We start from the raw sequence: 18167 nt of genomic DNA, 5'->3' as shown, positions 1-18167 counted from the left end.
AAAGTCTGCTTCGCCTATTATTGTTTTGTTCCTCTTCTTTCGCGGGCTGCAAGTTCGGCCGCAGGAGAGGAAAGGGAGGCTTTGGACAAGCGGCGATGGATTCGGATTTGGAGGAGAGAGTGCGCGCGGCTTTGCTAGACAAACTGCAAATGATGTAAGTGGGGGTTGGGGGTTTTTTGGGGGGGGAGGGTCAAAGAGAGAAGAGGACACTGGCTTGGGAAACTGTACTGACTGTGCAGTAGCGGGCGAAGGTTCGGCAATGGTTAAAAGGAAGGGCCTCAGCGGTAGAGCAACGCGCTTTGCTAGTGCAAAAAGTCCCAGGACGCAGCATCGATTCCCAGCACCTTCAAGGGGGGCATGGAAGTAATCATGGGCGTAGCCAAGGGGGAGGGGCAGGGGGAAGCTGCCCCCCCAAAATCAGGAAAAAATAATACAAATCAATACAAATCTGAGGTTCTGCCCCCCCCCCACAAAAGCTTGCACCCCCAACAAAAATCCTGGCTACGCCCATGGAAAGAATCCCCTCTAAAAACACTTGCAGACTAGGGGTCATGTGGGTATCGTGCACCTGTACCACATTAACAAGCAGGTCATTCGCTCAAAGAATGATGGGGACTGAAGTTTGTTAAGGGTGCAGAGAGTTATTTGGAGATCCTCACTATTCCCCTCACAGAGCTACAATTTGCAGAAAGTTTTTGCAATCAATCTGCCTTCCCAGGAAGCTCTGGAACTGTAGCTCTGTGAAGGGAATGGTGTGTGTGTGTGTGTGTGACAGCAGCCTTAACAAACCACAGTTCTCAGGATTCTCGGGGGAAGCCATGACTGTTTAAGTGTCATAGTGCATGAAGTGTATACAGTGAATGTAGCCTACAATTTTGACAGATGACAATAAAACTATTATTGTTGTTGTTGTTGTTGTTATTTATTATTTATACCCCACCCATCTGGTTGGGTTTCCCCAGCCAATCTGGGCAGCTCCCAACAGAATATTAAAACCATGATAAAACACCAAACATTTAAACCTCCCTAAGCAGGGCTGCCTTCAGATGTCTTCTAAAAGTCAGGTAGTTGTTTATTTCCTTGACATCTGATGGGAGGGTGTTCCAGAGGGCGGGTGCCACCACCGAGAAGGCCCTGTGCCTGGTTCCCTGTAACTTCACTTCCTGCAGTGAGGGAACAGCCAGGACACCCTTGGAGCGGGACCTCAGGGTCCGGACTGAATGATGGGGGTGCAGACGCTCCTTCAGGTATACAGGGCCAAGGCCGTTTAGGACTTTAAAGGTCAGCACCAACACTCTGAATTGTGCTCGGAAACATATAGAGCTACAGTTCCCAGCGTCCTTAACAAACCACAATTCCCAGGATTCTCTGGGGGAAGCCATGCGCTTCCTGTGTATAGTGGGAGAGACTCCATCAGGCAAGGCCTCTTTGCACCTGCCTTGCCCCACCCTCTAATCTCTGCTTCTCAATTTGTATTGTATTATTTTATATACTGTGTCTTGCCGATGTTTTATTGCTTATAGTTTAGAAATTGTTTATTATAACTGCTGAGTGGATTTCTGTTTAACTTTTATATGTTATTATTATTTAATACTATTCTAGTGATTGTTAAATGTTACTTTTTGATATAGGTTACCTATTTTAAAGTTATGTTTTAGTATCACATTTTTGTATTGCATTAGATTGTTATAAGATGTACATTTTTTGTTTCTTCAGCTCATAAACCGCCTTGAGTATTGTAAGATAGAAAGACGGTATACAAATTAAAACAGATGATGATGGATGTGACTTTAGACATTGCAGCCTGCAGGATTTGTAGCAGCAGATGCAGCGGTGTGACGCTAGACTAGCCTGTCTCCCTCGATGCATTTCCTGGATGAAGTTTGGACAGGGCTTTTGACACCCTTCTGTGTGCCTGTTTCAGGAAAATTCCTGAAAGAGAAGAGGACTTTTTGCCTCCTGCTTGCTGTCTGCTGGAGAAACAAAGGGAACTGGCAGAGGTGGAACAAGCTCTGTTGGCCCAGAAAGAGGTAACACAAACTCTTTGGAGAACTACTCTAAATCATCTCTTGGACCAAGTGGTGGCTGGTGTGCCAGTTGGGAGTGGTTGGGGAGAAGGCAGGGAGTCCAACAGTAGATGACGCCACAGCCACTGACAGGCAGGTCCGACTGATCCAATTTTGTCCTCCTCCTCCTCTCTGCTGAGTTCTAGAAGGGCAACACAGAGATGGAGGAGAAGGAAGAAGATGACAGCCAGGGCTAACTTTTGGACTGATTGTAAGAAAGAAGGTAGTCAGGGGAGAGGGATGATGAGGTCAGTGAGGCAGTTCCTCCTTCATCTCATGGACCAGCCCTCACTGTTTGGCTTCATATAGGAAAGACCTACATCAGGCATAGGCAAACTCGGCCCTCCAGATGTTTTAGGACTACAACTCCCATCATCCCTAACCACTTGTCCTGTTAGCTAGGGATGATGGGAGTTGTAGTCCCAAAACATCTGGAGGGCCAAGTTTGCCTATGCCTGTCTTAGACTTTGGAACAAGCATAGGAACCTGCCTGAGGTCCATGTACCTCAGTGTGGTCTACACTGATCGGGAGCCCTCGATGAGGGTGGTTTTCCAACCAGCTCCAGCTCCACGTGATGGTGTTATTATTTAATAATAATAATAATAATAATAATAATAATAATAATAAATTTTATTTATACCCCACCCTCCCCAGCCAATACCGGGCTCAGGGCGGCTAACAACCAATCATAAAAACAAGTTGATTAAAATACAATTTAAAAAACAAGATTAAAATACAACATTAAAACATTAGGATGCAGCCTCTTCACAGGAGGAGAAAGGAAAAAGAGGAAAAAGAAAGAGGGGGAGGGAATCAAACTGATTCTAAGCCAAAGGCCAGGTGGAACAACAGGCCCCTCTGTCTTACATTTAGCTTGAATGTGTCCAGTTGGCTAACTATGACAACAACGCAGGGAACTTTGAGAAATGTTGTGCTGTAACCAAGATAAATTACATCCAAAGCATTCCCACCGTCTACTGAGGTAGTAAGCCAATAAGAAAAAGAGAAAGAGAAATCTCTCCTGCCTGACTCCTCCCTGACTGACATTCCTTTGCCCCCCCCTCCAAGGAATTCCAGTTGAAAATGGAAGAGCTGCAGCAACGACGGAAGGAACTGGAGCTCAAAGAGGGCCAGCTCAAAAAGTCAATTTTAAAGTTTGACAAGTTCCTGAAGGTCTGTAAGCGCTCAGGGAATGAGTGATGTGGTGGTGTGGTTGGCAGGGGCACAGCTAGGCCTCTCTGTGCGGCTCTCGTGATCCGTAGGCCCATCTCCCGTAGGACAATGATGCCAAGCGGAGCCGGGCTCTGCGGAAGGCTGGCGAGGAGAAGCAACAAGCGGCTCAGAGAGAGGCGGAAGCTGAGCGCCTCAAGGAGGAGATTGCACACCTGCTGTCCGTGAAGGAGAAGCTGCAGTGGCAGCTGGAGAGACACAAGGCCTTCCCAGAGTATTTGCAGAAAGTTCTGGAAAAGACGGAGCAGGTGAGAGGGTGGGAAGATGAGAGAGCATGACTAGGTGGACCCCCCAAAACCCTCCCTGTGTGAAGTTTCTGGCACAAGTCAAGGCCTTCAGCCAGAACATAGGAAGCTGTGCTATACTGTATTGGATCCATTGGTCCATCTAGCTCAGTATTGCCTGCACTGGCTGGCAGCAGCTGCCCAAGTCCTGCCTGGAGTTGCCAGGGATTGAACCTGGGACCTTCTGCATGCAAGAAGCTCTACGACTGAGCTGTGGCCACCATGACATGGGTGGTTGTCTTTTAGCAAGTCAGAACATTGCCTACACTGTATTGTCTGTGCTGAATGGCAGCTGTTCTCCATGGTTTCAGACATTCCCGGGTCTACCTGCTGGGGATTGGATCTGGGGCTTTCTGCACACAAAGCTCCAGCACTGAGCTATGTGTCCCTGGATGCTTTCTGTTATGTACTGAGTTGAATAGGATTCAAAATGCAGCAGTCTGATTGGTCCTAGAACAATAGGATTTAGAATGCAGCAGTCTGGTTGGTCCTAGAACAATAGGATCCACAATGCAGCAGTCTGATTGGTCCACAGGAGCCACCCAGTCCAGCTTCAGGTGGAAGGGAATCTGCAACCTGATTGGCCTACAGGAGAATCCCGGAATTAGCCAATCACGTGGGGCCCATTGTGTAAATAATGTATATAAGGCAGACATTCTGGGGGAACTTCCATTCCTCTTCACCACTATGAGCTGAATAAAGGGCATGAAATCCACTCTCAACTCTGAGTATATTTCACTTTCCCATGGCTAGTACAGTCGTACCTCGGAAGTCGAATGGAATCTGTTCTGGAAATCTGTTCGACTTCCGAAATGTTCGGAAACCGAAGTACAGCTTCTGTGTGGCTGCAGGAAGCTCCATCAGCAATGGCTAATGGTCAGGGATAATGGGAGTTGTAGTCCTGTACAGACTATTCAAGGATGCCTTTACTCTCCATCCTCTTATCCATCCCAGTTTCAGGGCATCCCAGAGCTGATTGCCCAGTTCCAGGCTCTGATGGCCACCCAGGCCACCTTGGCCCAGAGGGAGCTCTTTGGCCAGGAAGCCGTGGAGGAGGAGCGTGCCCGCCTGCAACGCTACACGGAGGAAAGGAGCAACCAGATCTTGCAGCAAAACAACCGGGTGGCCGAACTGCAGGCGCAGCTGGAGCAAGCCCAGACCAGGGTCCTGGAACTGGTAAGACGATGGGATCCAGGATAAACGGTCAAAAACCTTTCTATTCTGTCAGAGATCAGCAGGCTGCCATACATCTGGGTTTCTCCAGATACTTCTGGGAATCACTCAGAAAAATGGTTTCAGGCAGGTTTTTGCCGAATCGGCAAAATATCCGGGGAAACCCTATGTCAAGTTGAGCTATTTTGTTTTTTAAAAAATTATTTAGAAGTTCCCCCCAAAAAGCTGAACAATTCTGTGCCTGATCTTCTCACACGGCATCCCTAGGCAATGTAGAATACATCTTCCCGTAATAGCTAAATGATTTCTAGAATATGATTTCTAGAATGCATATGGGGGGTGTTGGGGGGGTAGTACTTTTTGTGGGGGACACGTCCTGCTCCTTCTGGGGTAGTTTGCTTCCACCCTGTACAGTGGTACCTCAGGTTAAGTACTTAATTCGTTCTGGAGGTCCGTACTTAACCTGAAACTGTTCTTAACCTGAAGCACCACTTTAGCTAATGGGGCCTCCTGCTGCCGCTGCGCCGCCGGAGCACGATTTCTGTTCTCAACCTGAAGCAAAGTACTTAACCCGAGGTAGTATTTCTGGGTTAGCGGAGTCTTTAACCTGATGCGTATGTAACCTGAAGCGTATGTAACCTGAGGTACCACTGTACTCAGAAACTCTGTGCATAAAAGTAATGTGGCCATTTGGGTAGAGCGGTTAGAGGGTCAGACTAGGACCTGTGAGAGACCAGGGTTCAAATCCCCACTCAGCCATGAAACTCAGTGGGAGTAACCTTGGGCCAGTCAAGGCCCCTCAGCCTAACCTACCTCACAGGGTTGTTGTGGGGATTAAAATGAGGAAGGGGCGGACCAAGCATGCTGCCTCAAACTCCTTATAGAGAAAAAGGTGGGAAATAAACAAAATACACAAAGCGTAGGCACATGCAGGGCAGATGTGGGGTGCCTTTGGCCCTCCAGATGTTTTGCTGAACTACAGCTCCCACAATCCCTGCTCATGGGCCACGCTTGCTGGGGCTGATGGGAGTTGTAGTTCAGCAACACCCACAGGGCCCAAAGTTCCTCACACATGCATGAAAGAGGCGAGAGGCACCCCTAACTCTCTGTTCTTGCTAGTAAGCTTGATCTTTATTGATCTGTTGCAACAGGGTGCTCCCCTCACCCACAGGAGAGAGGAAGAACCCAGAAAAATGGCGCGCAAGGCCTTATAAAGACTTTTGAAATTGCCACCCTGTAGATCAAGACCATCCACAGAAACATCATACAAACCGTATTTTTTGCTCTATAAGACTCACTTTTTCCCTCCTAAAAAGTATGGGGAAATGTGTGTGTGCGTCTTATGGAGCGAATGCAGGATGCGCAGCTCTCCCAGAAGCCAAAACAGCAAGAGGGATTGCTGCTTTCACTGCACAGCGATCCCTCTTGCTGTTCTGGCTTCTGAGATTCAGAATATTTTTTTCCTTGTTTTCCTCCTCCAAAAACTAGGTGCGTCTTGTGGTCTGGTGCGTCTTACAGAGTGAAAAATACGGTACATCACAGAAAGGGTGTAACCTAAGACCACCCCTCAGATACATCATACCTACACCACAGAAAAGGCGGTCTAAACAGAAATTTGAATGTTGTTTTTCTCCTGTCGTTGTTTATCTCCTGTCTGGCAGGTTACTTGACTGGATTTCCTGGGGAGCCTGACTAGTCTTTTGTAATGATAAATACTTAGTTCCTGGGCCAGGTCACAGGCTCACACCCTATTCATATCTTAAATGTGCCCTTAAGACAGGATTTGTGAGGAAAGAGACAATGGGGAGGTTTCCCACTTTGACCTTGCAGAGAAAACATTTGCTCAGTTTAGGAATCAAAATGGTTCCAGGTCGGTCTTCCTGTGCTGATCTATGTACGTGCTTGGTTGGTACACTTATGAACATTACCATATATCTAAGACCAAAAAATTCCTATCGCACTGGCCTGCTGCAGGAGTCTAACTGGGTTTGCATCCAGAACACCGCTGCCGACAAGACGTTGGAGCTTGGGAGGATCAAGCTGGCAGCTTTGAACCTCTTCCAGATGGTTGCCAAGCACAGGAAGCTGCCAGCCGACGTGGCTATGGAAGACACGGCAGCCCAACTCGATGCGGTCAGTGGGAAGGCACAAGTGCCCCCCCCTTTAAGCGGCTCATTGGGAGCTTTGCAAGCAGTGGGCAACTTAACAGGGCCCCAGAAATGTCCATCAGCTCAGACACCAATCTTGGGCCCTCTGAGATTGATGGGGCTGGACTGCTGCCATTTTAAATTCCTACACTGTCCTTGAATGCCCGGCACTGTGCCTGCTCTGTTGGCAGTTTAAAATGGCAGCTTTCCAGCTGCCTGAGCCTTTGGTCTGATTCAGCAGAGCTCTTACATTCACTCCTTTCCTCTTTAATTTCCTTCTTTACCCCACCCTCTGCTCCTTACCCTCACCCTCTGTATGAATCTCCTTAAGAATGGGGCGGCCGTAGGGGGTTGCATTTACCACCCCTCACAAAAAACCCTGTTCCCTCAGCATGGCAATAGGGTTTGTCAGCAGGGGGCGGGATTTATTCGAATTCGAATTTCACTGACTCATTTCACAAAAATTGAGATCTCAGTTGATTTTTTAAAAGAGCCCCAGAAACCCACCCTCAGAGTGGTTTGCAAAAAGAATAAAACAACAAAATGGTCAGTATATACACGTTTAAACAACAGCTATGGAAAACATTTAAAAATAATTGACAATAAGCTGAACAAAAACAAAAAAAAAACTAGTTTAAAACGCTTGCTGGCGTTCTACGTGTCTGAGTACGCTTGCCTAACCAAAAATATTTATAGCAGAGTATAGCGAACCTCCTGGCAAATAGAAGGGGAAGAAATGGAGGCAGTGAGAGATTTTACTTTCTTGGGCTCCATGATCACTGCAGATGGTGACAGCAGCCACGAAATTAAAAGACGCCTGCTTCTTGGGAGAAAGGCAATGACAGGCCTAGACAGCATCTTGAGAAGTAGAGACGTCACCTTGCCAATAAAGGTCCGTATAGTTAAAGCCATGGTTTTCCCAGTAGTGATGTATGGAAGTGAGAGCTGGACCATAAAGAAGGCTGATCGCCGAAGAATTGATGCTTTTGAATTTTGGTGCTGGAGGAGACTCTTGAGTGTCCCATGGACTGCAAGAAGATCAAACGCATCCATTCTTAAGGAAATCAGCCCTGAGTGCTCACTGGAAGGACAGATCCTGAAGCTGAGGCTCCAGTACTTTGGCCACCTCATGAGAAGACTCCCTGGAGAAGACACTGATGCTGGGAAAGATGGAGGGCACAAGGAGAAGGGGGCGACAGAGGACGAGATGGTTGGATAGTGTTTTCGAGGTTACCAGCATGAGTCTGACCAAACTGCGGGAGGTAGTGGAGGACAGAGGTGCCTGGCGTGCTCTGGTCCATGGGGTCACGAAGAGTCGGACACGACTAAACGACTAAACAACAACAACAAATAGCGAAGCACCTGCAGGGAGTTCCCAAGTTGGGGTGCTGCAGCATTAAGATATTGATTTATTATGATGTGCAATCTGCACAGTCATGTGAGTTCTGCAGATTGGAGCTGTCAGGTGGGCGCATAAGGAGCAAGGCGATTCCACAAGCTGTTCCAAGCTGTTTAAGGGTTGCTTTTAAGAATAGCAAACGCCTTGAAGTTGGCCTAGCAGCAAATTGGCAAAATTTAGTCTATTGTTATTTAACTTTCCAAAGCTCTTTCTGTTATTCTTATTTGTTCTTACTGATAATTTTATTCTTTTATCTCTTTAGTAAACCACTTTGAGTTTTTCGTTTTACAATCATGAAATAAATGTTTGCCCCAGACTGAATCTTTTTACGAATCTCTGTTGCTCCGATGCCACTAGGTTGAGCTTTGTGTCGTGGACTTGAACGACATCCTGGCCAACTTCCGCAAAGGGGAACCCACGCCAGTCCCTCAGCCAGAAACAGCAGCAGCATCTCGCTCCGAGACAGACCCCAGCTAACCACCTCAACCGCCTGGGGTGAGTTTATTATCATCACCATCTAATTTATTACCAGTCCTTCAACCAGCAGGCCCCAGGACAGGTTACAGACCTTTAAAATTCAGAATTAAGAAAAGTTAAAACAGGTTACGAAATTAAAAGACGCCTGCTTCTTGGGAGGAAAGCAATGACAAACCTAGGCAGCATCTTAAAAAGCAGAGACATCACCTTGCCAACAAAGGTCCGTATAGTTAAAGCTATGGTTTTCCCAGTAGTGATGTATGGAAGTGAGAGCTGGACCATAAAGAAGGCTGATCGCTGAAGAATTGATGCTTTTGAATTATGGTGCTGGAGAAGACTCTTGATTGTCCCATGGACTGCAAGAAGATCAAACTTATCCATTCTTAAGGAAATCAGCCCTGAGTGCTCACTGGAAGGACAGATCGTGAAGCTGAGGCTCCAGTACTTTGGCCACCTCATGAGAAGAGAAGACTCCCTGGAAAAGACCCTGATGTTGGGAAAGATGGAGGGCACAAGGAGAAGGGGACGACAGAGGACGAGATGGTTGGACAGTGTTCTCGAAGCTACCAGCATGGGTTTGACCAAACTGCGGGAGGCAGGGGAAGACAGGAGTGCCTGGCGTGCTCGGGTCCATGGGGTCACGAAGAGTCAGACACGACTAAATGACTAAACAACAACAAAACAGGTTACAGTCTCAGGAATAAGCTGGGCCCTGAAAACTCAGATCTTAGGTGCCAAAGGCCAGAGAGAAGACGTGTGCCTTCGGCATTTGCCAAAAGCTCTGCAGTGAAGGTGCTAGGCCAGGGGTCGGCAACCTAAGGCCCATGGCCTACAAGCGGCCCATGGGGGTCGTTTAACTGGCCCATGGACCCCCGCCACCTGTGCACTGCGCTAAACTGGTGCGGAGCAGAGTGGGGACCACCTTCCGTGATGCTGGCTGGCTTCCTATTGGCCGCTGGAAGCTCCTGCAGCCAATGGGAAGCTGCGCACGCCTCCTCAGCGCCGGAAATAGCATTTGCGCATGCGTGTGTGCGTGCACTCCGGCCCACCACGGCGTCTGCGGGACCGTGAACTGGCCCAAGCCACAAAAATTTTGCCAACCCCTGTGCTAGGCGCACCTTTGTGAGGGAGTTCCACAACTTAGGGGCTGCCACAGAGAATGTGCTTAGTGGCCACTGAATCCAGATGTTTTCTGGGGGCAGGGAGAACCTTAAAAGAAGGGGGAATGGAACTGAGTGGTCAGAATCCTGAACAAGGGACAGTTTGACACAAGTCCCATTTGCTTTATTTTAATGTCTGTTGCCTTGAGGCCCCCTCTCCAAACACCAGGACAGAAGCACCAGCATTATAACCAGGAAAACCGATACACTCTTCCCCATCTCTAAATGCACCCTTATAGTTCTAATCAGAGTAAACCCCCTAGTCTGTCCCCAGTGTTTTCTGTCCACTGGCACAAAGAGCTATTGGACCAGCAGGTGGGCGAGTGTTAATGTTGTGCAGCTGACGAACCACGCAGAGCAGCTGTGCTGGTGGGAGCTCGCTGTACAATGGATTGCATAACCTGTTGCTCAAGCAAAATCGCTGGTCCTCTTGCTCAGGCAGTCTCCGTTCTGTTGGCACAAAACCATTTTGCCAGCAGAGAAAGTATAAAGCTAGGCGACTTTGCTGTGGCGCTACATTGGAGACAACCCATTGAAGTTAACAGACGCCAGATGGCGAGCTCCATCAATTCCAACAGGTGCATTCTGAGTGGGACCAAGGTAAAAAGGTAAAGGACCCCTGGATGGTTAAATCCAGACAAAGGTAACTATGGGGTTGTGGCGCTCTTCTCGCTTTTCAGGCCGAGGGAGCCAGTATTTGTCCACAGCTAGCTTTCCAGGTCATGTGGCCAGCATGACAAAACTGCTTCTAGCGCAATGGGACACCGTGATGAAAGCCAGAGTGCACAGAAACGCCGTTTACCTTCCTGCCGCAGCAGTACCTATTTATCTACTTGCACTGGCGTGCTTTCGAACTGCTGGTTGGCAGGAGCAGGGACAGAGCAACGGGAACTGACCCTGCTGACCTTCTGATTGGCAAGCCCAAGAGGTTCAATGGTTTAGACCACAGCGCCACCTGCGTTCTGCAACAGCTGCATCCCGATTAGAACATATACAGGATAAGCACTTCTTCCACAGCAGTTTGCTCCTAAGGGTTCTGCACATAGGTGAAAATCACGTATACCCAAACCCCTGGAGCTGTCCCAGTAGACTGTGGGCGAAGGGCAGAAAGAGAGAACCCCCAGAGCCAGCCTGCTAAGCAGGCCTTGCCCAAAGCAAGCGAGGCTGAGAGCTTCAAAGCTCTCTTTGAGCTGGGTCTGCCGAGGGTAGCTTGCGGGGGCAAGGTACACAAAACCCGGGAGACTATGGATGCTCGTGCTGAGTGTCACATATGCATCCAAGAGCTGGTGCACTGAGCAAGCCTTCCCCCCTGCCCCCGAGCGAGGTGGAGAGCTTAAAAGCTCTTTCTGCTCCAGGTAGCTCCAAACGTATCCCAGTGCGAACAGAGCTTTTAAGCTCTCCACTTTGCACAGATCTAATTTGTGCCGTTCCATCCAGGTGCATGGTTGAAATTGCACACGTGAAAATGCACGTCAGATGCAGCCCGCTGTCTCCCCTTTGTGAATTTTTCAGTGGTGATTTTTTGGGGGGGCTCAGTAACTGACGGAGAACAGGTGGGGGTGGGGGAGACCCGCAGGATAAATGTTCAGCCCAGACCAGATTCAAATTCAGAGCAGCAGCTGAGGGTACAGTAGAGGAAGGTTTGGGGGTGGAAGATGGCATCGATCCAAACAGATTAACAGAAAAGGTAGGAGGGAGAGAGGAACGCTCGTAGAAGCTTGGCAAAAGGGTGCTTTTAATCTTCCCCAGAGTTTACACAGCAAATAAATGACGGTTGTCGGCGGAGCTCTCGGAAGCCAGCTCACACCGGCTTTGCCCCCACCTACATCCTCTTCCGCATCTTGCCCTTCTTGGCTGCCCCCCGCCCAAAGGCCGTCTGGCGCATCTCTTGCACCCGCTGCCGGTTGCGCGACTTCAGGCGCTTCAAGCTGCCGCTCTGCAGGAAGCGCTGTTTGGCTGCCTTCTTCCGTTGCCTCAAGATCTGCTGCTTGGTTTTCAGCTCGGAGCGGACCTTCCCCTGCTGGGGGCCACGGCTGCCGTGGGAAGCCGGGGCAGGGTGGGCACCTTCAGAAGGAATCAAAAGTGTGCGCATTATTATTCCATTGAAGTACAGTAAGAATGCAACGTGTGTATATGTGACGTTTTGGTCACTGTAGGCGTGGAGTGGCCACCGAGACCATATAACACCGGTCCTGAAAGACCTACATTGGCTCCCAGTATGTGTCTGAGCACAATTCAAAGAGTTGGCGCTGACCTTTAAAGCTCTAAACGGCCTCGGCCCAGTATACCTGAAGGAGCGTCTCCACCCTCATCGTTCAGCCCAGACACTGAGGTCCAGCTCCAAGGGCCTTCCGGTGGTTCCCTCACTGCAGGAAGTGAAGCTGCAGGGAACCAGGCAGAGGGCCTTCTCAGTAGTGGCACCCGCCCTGTGGAATGCCCTCCCTTCAGATGTCATGGAGATGAGTAACTATATAACCTTTAGAAGACATCTGTAGGTAGTCTTATATAGGGAAGTTTTTAATGTTTGATGTTTTAATGTGATTTTAATTCTGTTGGGAGCTGCCCAGAGTGGCTGGGGAAACCCAGCCAGATGGGTGGGGTATAAATAATAAATTATTATTATTATTATTAGGTCCACAAGCTGCTGTTAGGATTCCCAGAAGACTTGAAAGCTTGAAGAACTACCCTGCCTCAAACATGTTTCTCCATACGCCAACATGACAACCTCTCCCAAGAGCAAAATGTTTTGACTTCTACCTTAAAAGATGGGCCTATTTTCCACCTCCTGCCAAAAGTGATAGGGTGAAGGAAATATGGTCCATAATGCCTTTTCTTTAGGGATGCTGAAATAGACTCTTAAGTTGTAAGAGGGAGCCAGGGGAAACTACACAGACACACAATTCGTCCCCCTTTGACCTGTGCAGCGCTTCAGAGGCAGCCAGGGGAAACCACTCAGATACCATGTCCCCTCCCTGGGAACACACTCACCCCTGCCTTTCCGCTTCTTCGCAGCTCTGCGCTCTCCTTCCCGATCTGAGTCCGAATCCTGATCGTCTATCTTGTTCTTCTTTTTCCATTTGTCGTAGCTGGGGTATGCAGGGTCAGGAAACCACACAATCAATTCTCTTTCCAAGCAGCGCGCCAATATGGACTGTAGGCTGCTTGCTCACCAGGCACCCGTTCTCCCCAACCTCATCAGAGTAGATGGCTTCCCAGTGTGTGCTTGAGGAATTCAAGAGGGCAGCAGCAACTCTTTTGCAAGCCTTGTGGGGAACTGCTGCCCCTGCCAAACTTCTCTCGACATTAAGAAGCTTCTCCTCTTGTTCAACTGAAATCCACCCTGCTATAATCTAGTACAGTGGTACCTCAGGTTAAGTACTTAATTCGTTCTGGAGGTCCGTTCTTAACCTGAAACTGTTCTTAACCTGAAGCACCACTTTAGCTAATGGGGCCTCCCGCTGCACCGCTGGAGCACGATTTCTGTTCTCATCCTAAAGCAAAGTTCTTAACCTGAAGCACTATTTCTGGGTTAGCGAAGTCTGTAACCTGAAGCGTCTGTAACCTGAGGTACCACTGTACAGAACAAGCCATTGCCCTTTTTGATATGACAGTGCTTCGGCTTCCGAAGAATAATATTATCACTTCCTGTCCTCAATAGTCTATTCTCCGGGCTCATTTCCTCTATCGCCAAACCAACAGCTACGTGGCCCCTATCTGTTCACCCTCTCCACCCTTCTGTACGACACAGGAATTCTATAGGAAGCTGCCTTATACTGATTCGGGCCATTGGTCACTCTAGCTCAGTGTTGTCTTCACTGACTGGCAGCAGCTGCCCAAGATTTCAGACATGGATTCTTCCCCTGGCCCTGCCTGGGATGGACCTGGCATCCACTGCATGCTCTACCATGGTGCCATTTGCAGCTGGAAGGATACAGGTTGCCTTTGTAGGAGCTGCTGATGTAGGCACCACTTTCCGTTCGGATCTTCTTCTTATTCTCCTGGCCTGTCTGCCCCACAAACCTCTTCCTTTTGCGATCCCTGGAGAAGAGGAGAGAGAGACGCAAACACAAATACAGTGGGGCCTAGGGTTAAGAACTTAATTTGTCCTGGAGGTCCATTTTTAACCTGAAACGGTTCTTAATCTGAGATACCACTTTAGTTAATGGGGCCTCCCGCTGCAGCTGCACGATTTCTGTTCTCATCCTGAAGCAAAGTTCTTAACCTGAGGTACTATTTCTGGGTTAGCGGAGTCTGTAACTTGAAGCATTTGTAACCTGCAGTGTCTGTAACCCGAGGTACCACTGTAGAGCAAAATGCTCTCCCCAAGGAGGTTCGGCTGGCACCTTCATTATACACTTTTAGGCGCCAGGCGAAAACATTCCTCTTCAACCAGGCCTTTGGCCAATTGACATCTGATGCCCTTTAAATGTGTTTGTGGGGGAAGGGACTGTTTGGGGGGCTGAGCAGGTTTTACTGGATTGTGTGGTTTTTTTGTTGTTGTTCTTGTTTTGATTATGTATTTTGTGTTTTCATCTTGTACATTTGTGTTGTGAGCCACCCCAAGATCTGCGGATGAACGGCGGTATACAGATTTAATTTAAAAAATTCACCACCACCTGTTGGTTGAACTGATGGAAAGTCTTATAGGGCAGGAACAGCTAGGCCTGGTGCTCATTCAAGATGTCGTTGGGACTCCAACTCCCAGCAGCCTCAGCGGGCGTTGGGAGGGCAATCATAGCTGTCAACTTTTCCCTTTTCTTGCGAGGAATCCTATTCGGAATAAGGGAATTTCCCTTTAAAAAAGGAAAATGTTGACAGCTATGAGGGCAATTGCAACATCTGATGGGTCTCCCCAACCCTTGCTTTCAGGTCCCACCCCTGTCATTCAAAGGAGGGAACTTTGGAACTGCTCACCCCTTTGAAAGAAAATTTTGTACTTGCAAATAAAAAAAGGAAGGGAAATTTTTAAAAGAAAATAATTATCTATGAATAATAATAAGAAAAAAGAAGCCACCATCAGTTTGCATTATGGATACACTAACTATCAGTTAACATGCATCTTAAGATAGGCCCCATTCATGCCATACATTGAAAGCGGTGCAATATCACTCTAAACAGTCATGGCTTCCCCCCAAAGAATTGTGGGAGCTGTTTGTTCAGGGTAGTGAGAGTGCTTAGGCTGTCACAATCCTGGCTACAAACGCAAAATGGCACACAAGCAGCTTCAGAGCAACCTAGCAAAGGCTGACTGGAAACCCAGGCTAATGTTTTATGTATCAACAGATGGCCTTGTGTCCTGTCCCCCCCCCAACAGCCCACCAAATTTATTATTAGTAGCTCACTGTGGGAAGTATAAGACGATGTTTGTTGTTAATCAAGCTTTCACTGAAGTAATAGGTTACCGTTAAAGGTTACCCACCCATGCCAAACCTTGGAAACCTAATGATGATAAACGATAAAACCATTCAAGGTCATTTGAGAATAGTGGTATTGTGCACGCGGGTGCACATACACACACATTGTGATGTCCTTGCTGCTAGATAGCACTGACTTCACTGTAGAGATTACCAAATGAGATCTGAGACAGGAAGGTGCATTGTGGGGGTTCTCCTGCAGCCAGCCAGGCCCTTATCCAGAATACTCCATTACTTACACACACACACACACACACACACACACACACACACACACGTTAAAAACCCTGTTTTTCTCCCCCTACCCTCCGAACAGCCAGATGTTTTCCATAAGCAAGTGAAGTCCTCAAGTAAGCTGTTTTGTCAGTATTTCCCCCAGCTAAAAATTTTATGAAAATCTTCGAAACCTGCCAATACCACCCAGATGGTGCTGTTTGGGCTACAGAATGATCTTATGTAGAATAAGCTCGCTGTACAGCACAGCTCCTACTCCAAGCTGTTTGGTGCCCAAAGTCCCATTTGAAAATCTAAGGAACTGTTGTGGGCACCACAAAATACCCCTTTCATGGTACAGAAACTAGAAGTGCTCAGAATCGCCACCACTCTCCTCCCCACAAATAGGCAGAATACCTACATCTCTCCCCCCCCCTCAAGAGCTAGTATGGTGTAGTGGTTAGTGTGTCGGACTAGGACCTTGGGAGAGCAGGGTTTGAATCCCCACTCAGGCTCACTGGGTGACCTTGGGCCAGTCATCTCTCAGCCTAACCTACCTCACAGGGATGTTGTTGTGAGGATAAAATTGGAGAGGGGGGGAGAAGTATGTAGACAACCTTGAGCTCCCCAGAGGAAAGGTGGGATATAAATGAAATAAATAAAAAAGGTAAGACTAAAAAAAAAAAACCCCAAACAAGCAAACCTCCATAAACAACCCCTGCACAACCACATTCAATGTGGGAGGGGGAGGCATCAAATATGTGTGTTTGAAGGGATGAAGGAATGTTTCTAGAACGTTCTAGAATGACTGATTTGGTTTTCAGTTGTGGGTGCATTTTCCACCCCGGGCTTCTGGGGGCAGGGGGTGGAGAGACATAAATTCACCATGCACAAATTCAGTCCATCAAATATCAATATTAGGAGCCCTCCATTGACGAAGAAGGTTTTTGAACGGTTACATTTCTCCCGCCCTGCCACACTTACAAAACCAAACAGCACAGCCACGTAAACCCCTTTGATTATGAGCCCTACTCACCATTTCAAGAGCTGCTTGCTGTTGCTCATGTTCCGATTCTCGTCGCCCATCAGGTCGAGGACGGCTCCGGAAGCCTGTTGCTCGAACGCCGTGCCTTCCCCACCGATGCACAACCTGGGCATTGAGAGGAGGCTGAGGTCAGGAAGGAAAGCCACCAGTTGTACCCCGGGTCAAACCACTCGCCCGTTCACCTCAAAAGTGTCTGCTCCGACTGCCAGGGACTCTCTGGGGTCCCAGGTGGAGACAGGTCTCTCCCCATCACCTGGACCCTTTTAACGGGAGAGGCCATTGGGTCGAACCTAGGAGTTTCTGCAGCCGAAGGTGGTCTTCTGCTTGGGAGAAGAGACGCAGCTCTGCAGCATAACACCTGCTTTGAATGTAGAAGGCCAGAGGTTCAATCCTGGCATCTCCAGGTAAGGACAGGGAAAGGCTCCCCTGTCTGAAACCTTGGGCAGCTGCTCCCAGTCTGTGTAGACAATACCAAACTCAGTATAGAGAGACGGCATCCTGTGAGAACACAAGCAGAGCAGAGCCCTGCAGGATCAGGCCAATGGCCCATCTAGTCCAGCATCCTATTCTCACACCAGCCAAGCCAGATGCCCAAATAGGAATCTTGACCCCGGGACAAGAGAGAAGGAGGAACACGTTGCTCTATCCCCTTTCTGCACACTATGCATAATTTGTATTCTTTCACCTCTTAACTCTCCTGGTCTCTAACCTAGAAATCCTGCCCCGTGTTCTCATGCTTTACCACTGAGCTAGGACCCTTCGGACTGGAGGCTACACTAGTGCCAAAATTGTGGCAACCTTTTGGGGAAAGTGTATTTCTGAGGTTTGATGGCTCATAACACCACTTTTTCCTATTTTGATTATATCAATTATATATCAATGGAAAGATAATTTAATGAAGAATGTAATGCAACAAAGTTAAATAAACCTTGTGGAGCGAAAAGCGTGAATGTATATAGAGTTGTACATATGGTTAATTTGGGTATGTTATTATTGATTATGTATACTCAATGTATCAGCCGCCTGGGGGGGGTTTCACTGTTGTGTTTTGGTTGTTGGTAAAAAATAAAGAAAAATAAATAAATAAATGGAATGCAACAAAGTTTGTTCAATTACCTGTATTCTATCAAAAGTTACAGCCAAATAACCAGAAAAAGGAAGCACAACTTGCTTACGTTGATGATATGCAGCAGATTTCCTTCATTTGAGTGAGCACGGGTATTTAGAGAGCTGATCAGGTGTTATGAGCCATCAAACCTCGGACATACACTTTCCCCAAAAGGTTTCCACAATTTTGGCCGCTAGCGTTCTCCCACTGCTGCCACCTACCCTCGTTCGCTCTCAAAGTCCTTCGGCCGGTATGGGATGTAGAACTCTCCTTGCTGCTGCGTCGACAGCCTCTGCTTCTTCCCGTTGTCCTTTCCACCCAGGGGCTGCTTCCGCTTCCTTCCCACCACGCTGGAGAAAACATCCTGGGTGTGTGTGGAAATGTTAAGAACGGTTAGCAACCTTCGATATTCAGGAAGGCGGGCCAGTTCCACTGGGTACATGGTTTTCT

The 18167-nt window shown here is 48.2% G+C and overlaps 2 protein-coding genes across 4 annotated transcripts in view; one reads left to right on the top strand and one right to left on the bottom strand.

The window, feature by feature from the left end:
- CFAP73 (cilia and flagella associated protein 73) lies at positions 1-12928 on the top strand. 3 transcript variants are annotated; one of them, XM_053369833.1, is made up of 8 exons: positions 6-154; positions 1925-2030; positions 3136-3240; positions 3345-3545; positions 4536-4757; positions 6729-6887; positions 8658-8795; positions 12570-12928. In XM_053369833.1, the coding sequence occupies exons 1-7, from the start codon at positions 96-98 to the stop codon at positions 8775-8777; spliced, it is 972 nt and encodes a 323-aa protein (XP_053225808.1). In that variant the 5' UTR covers positions 6-95; the 3' UTR covers positions 8778-8795; positions 12570-12928. The 3 variants fall into 3 exon arrangements, with proteins under 3 accessions (XP_053225810.1, XP_053225809.1, XP_053225808.1); XM_053369835.1 differs by lacking the exon at positions 1925-2030 and having other exon boundaries at positions 1-154; XM_053369834.1 differs by lacking the exon at positions 6729-6887 and having other exon boundaries at positions 2-154.
- Positions 11656-18167, bottom strand: part of DDX54 (DEAD-box helicase 54) — a 23622-nt gene continuing 17110 nt past the window's right edge. The window contains exons 16-20 of the mRNA XM_053369824.1: positions 17939-18081; positions 16601-16714; positions 13871-13975; positions 12926-13023; positions 11656-12001 (exon numbers count right to left, since the gene is read on the bottom strand). Of these exons, the coding sequence (XP_053225799.1) occupies positions 11760-12001; positions 12926-13023; positions 13871-13975; positions 16601-16714; positions 17939-18081 (702 nt within the window). The 3' untranslated portion in view covers positions 11656-11759. The remainder of the gene's footprint in view (positions 12002-12925; positions 13024-13870; positions 13976-16600; positions 16715-17938; positions 18082-18167) is intronic.

The sequence above is a fragment of the Podarcis raffonei genome, chromosome 16, assembly GCF_027172205.1.
Source record: "Podarcis raffonei isolate rPodRaf1 chromosome 16, rPodRaf1.pri, whole genome shotgun sequence".
In the NCBI taxonomy this organism is placed as follows: Eukaryota; Metazoa; Chordata; class Lepidosauria; order Squamata; family Lacertidae; genus Podarcis; species Podarcis raffonei.
This window is presented reverse-complemented; position numbering and strand designations above follow the sequence as displayed.

What these genes read in the sequence shown, in the direction of transcription:
- CFAP73 (XM_053369833.1), top strand. Translation starts at nt 96, where the DNA reads ATGGATTCGGATTTGGAGGAGAGAGTGCGCGCGGCTTTGCTAGACAAA. An exon ending in CTAGACAAACTGCAAATGAT is followed by an intron (nt 155 to 1,924) that starts GTAAGTGGGGGT and finishes TGCCTGTTTCAG; the next exon opens with GAAAATTCCTGAAAGAGAAG. An exon ending in AGTTTGACAAGTTCCTGAAG is followed by an intron (nt 3,241 to 3,344) that starts GTCTGTAAGCGC and finishes CATCTCCCGTAG; the next exon opens with GACAATGATGCCAAGCGGAG.